The sequence below is a fragment of the Arachis duranensis genome, chromosome 9 (genome assembly GCF_000817695.3).
Source record: "Arachis duranensis cultivar V14167 chromosome 9, aradu.V14167.gnm2.J7QH, whole genome shotgun sequence".
In the NCBI taxonomy this organism is placed as follows: Eukaryota; Viridiplantae; Streptophyta; class Magnoliopsida; order Fabales; family Fabaceae; genus Arachis; species Arachis duranensis.
The window spans coordinates 116,459,303-116,460,315 of record NC_029780.3 but is presented as its reverse complement, the minus strand read 5'-3'; the positions used below and the strand labels follow the sequence as shown (position 1 = coordinate 116,460,315).

Sequence of the window (1,013 nt, the reverse complement as noted above, 5' to 3'; positions counted from 1 at the left end):
GGGAAAGAAAGAAAGAAAGGAAAGAAAGAAAGGGAGAAATCTGAGAGAATCTGACCAGCTGACTTCTGAAATGTTACAATCTTTTCCACAGATCCATGGGGAGAAAATACTTGATATAGCACATCCACTGTTATAGGATACATCATGTGGTGAATTGTAACTAAGAGAATTCGATTTGGCTGCGCATCCAGAGAGTTCCCGACAGCAAAACAGCATAGAGAAAGAGAAGAGATAGAGAGAAAGGAGAATAAATAGAGAAGTACATGATAAAGAGAAAGAGAAAATACAGAACTTAATTTAACACGCTGAACCCGCTGTAATGGAACCACCTAAGATTATAACACAGATATGGCAGAAAGATCGCATATAAAAGAAAAAGTACTAGTTCCCCACAAAGGGCCAATTTATTAAAATGTATAGACAGCGAACAACATGAAACATAAACCCTTTTAACTCAAACATGAAAATTATAAAATGCCAACCTCATCTCCACGCCCTTGATTTTGATCCATTGATGTTAGTTCTTGATGTGAGGAAAACTGGACATAAACATTCCTCCCCCTAGAGTAAAACAAAAGAACCAGATTCTTTAGGAACTCACACAATCAATGGAAAAGAAAAGTGCATAACATACCATGATACCAAATTATCAAAACAAGTCTGTGCATACCTTATGCTTGGCTGAACATTTGCATAAAATTGTAAAGAATTAACGGCTGAAGCAACATCTTGCATTTGGACAAGAGCCTGAAATAAGTAGCAGATTAACAAAAAGAAAGATAAAATAAAGCACCCTTGAATTTCAGAAGGAAAACCAGAAGTCTCATTTTGAGGCATGAATTTAAAAAGGAAACCTGATTTTTTGCACGCAACATCACAAGCTTTGTTATGACTCCAAAAGGCTGAAAGAGCTGAAGCAAATCATTCTGCAACCAAAGCATAAAAACATCATAAACAATTAAACATTACACGTACCACGTGCCAAGTACAAACAACATAGTCATCCACCAAGA

General features: G+C 36.2%; 1 protein-coding gene across 1 annotated transcript in view; it reads right to left on the bottom strand.

Annotated features, from left to right (window-relative positions):
* LOC107467840 (polypyrimidine tract-binding protein homolog 3) overlaps window positions 1-1,013 on the bottom strand; it is a 5,372-nt gene that overhangs the window by 3,482 nt on the left and 877 nt on the right. Inside the window, exons 3-6 of the mRNA XM_016087049.3 lie at window positions 855-930; window positions 671-747; window positions 483-561; window positions 56-179 (exon numbers count right to left, since the gene is read on the bottom strand). Of these exons, the coding sequence (XP_015942535.1) occupies window positions 56-179; window positions 483-561; window positions 671-747; window positions 855-930 (356 nt within the window). The remainder of the gene's footprint in view (window positions 1-55; window positions 180-482; window positions 562-670; window positions 748-854; window positions 931-1,013) is intronic.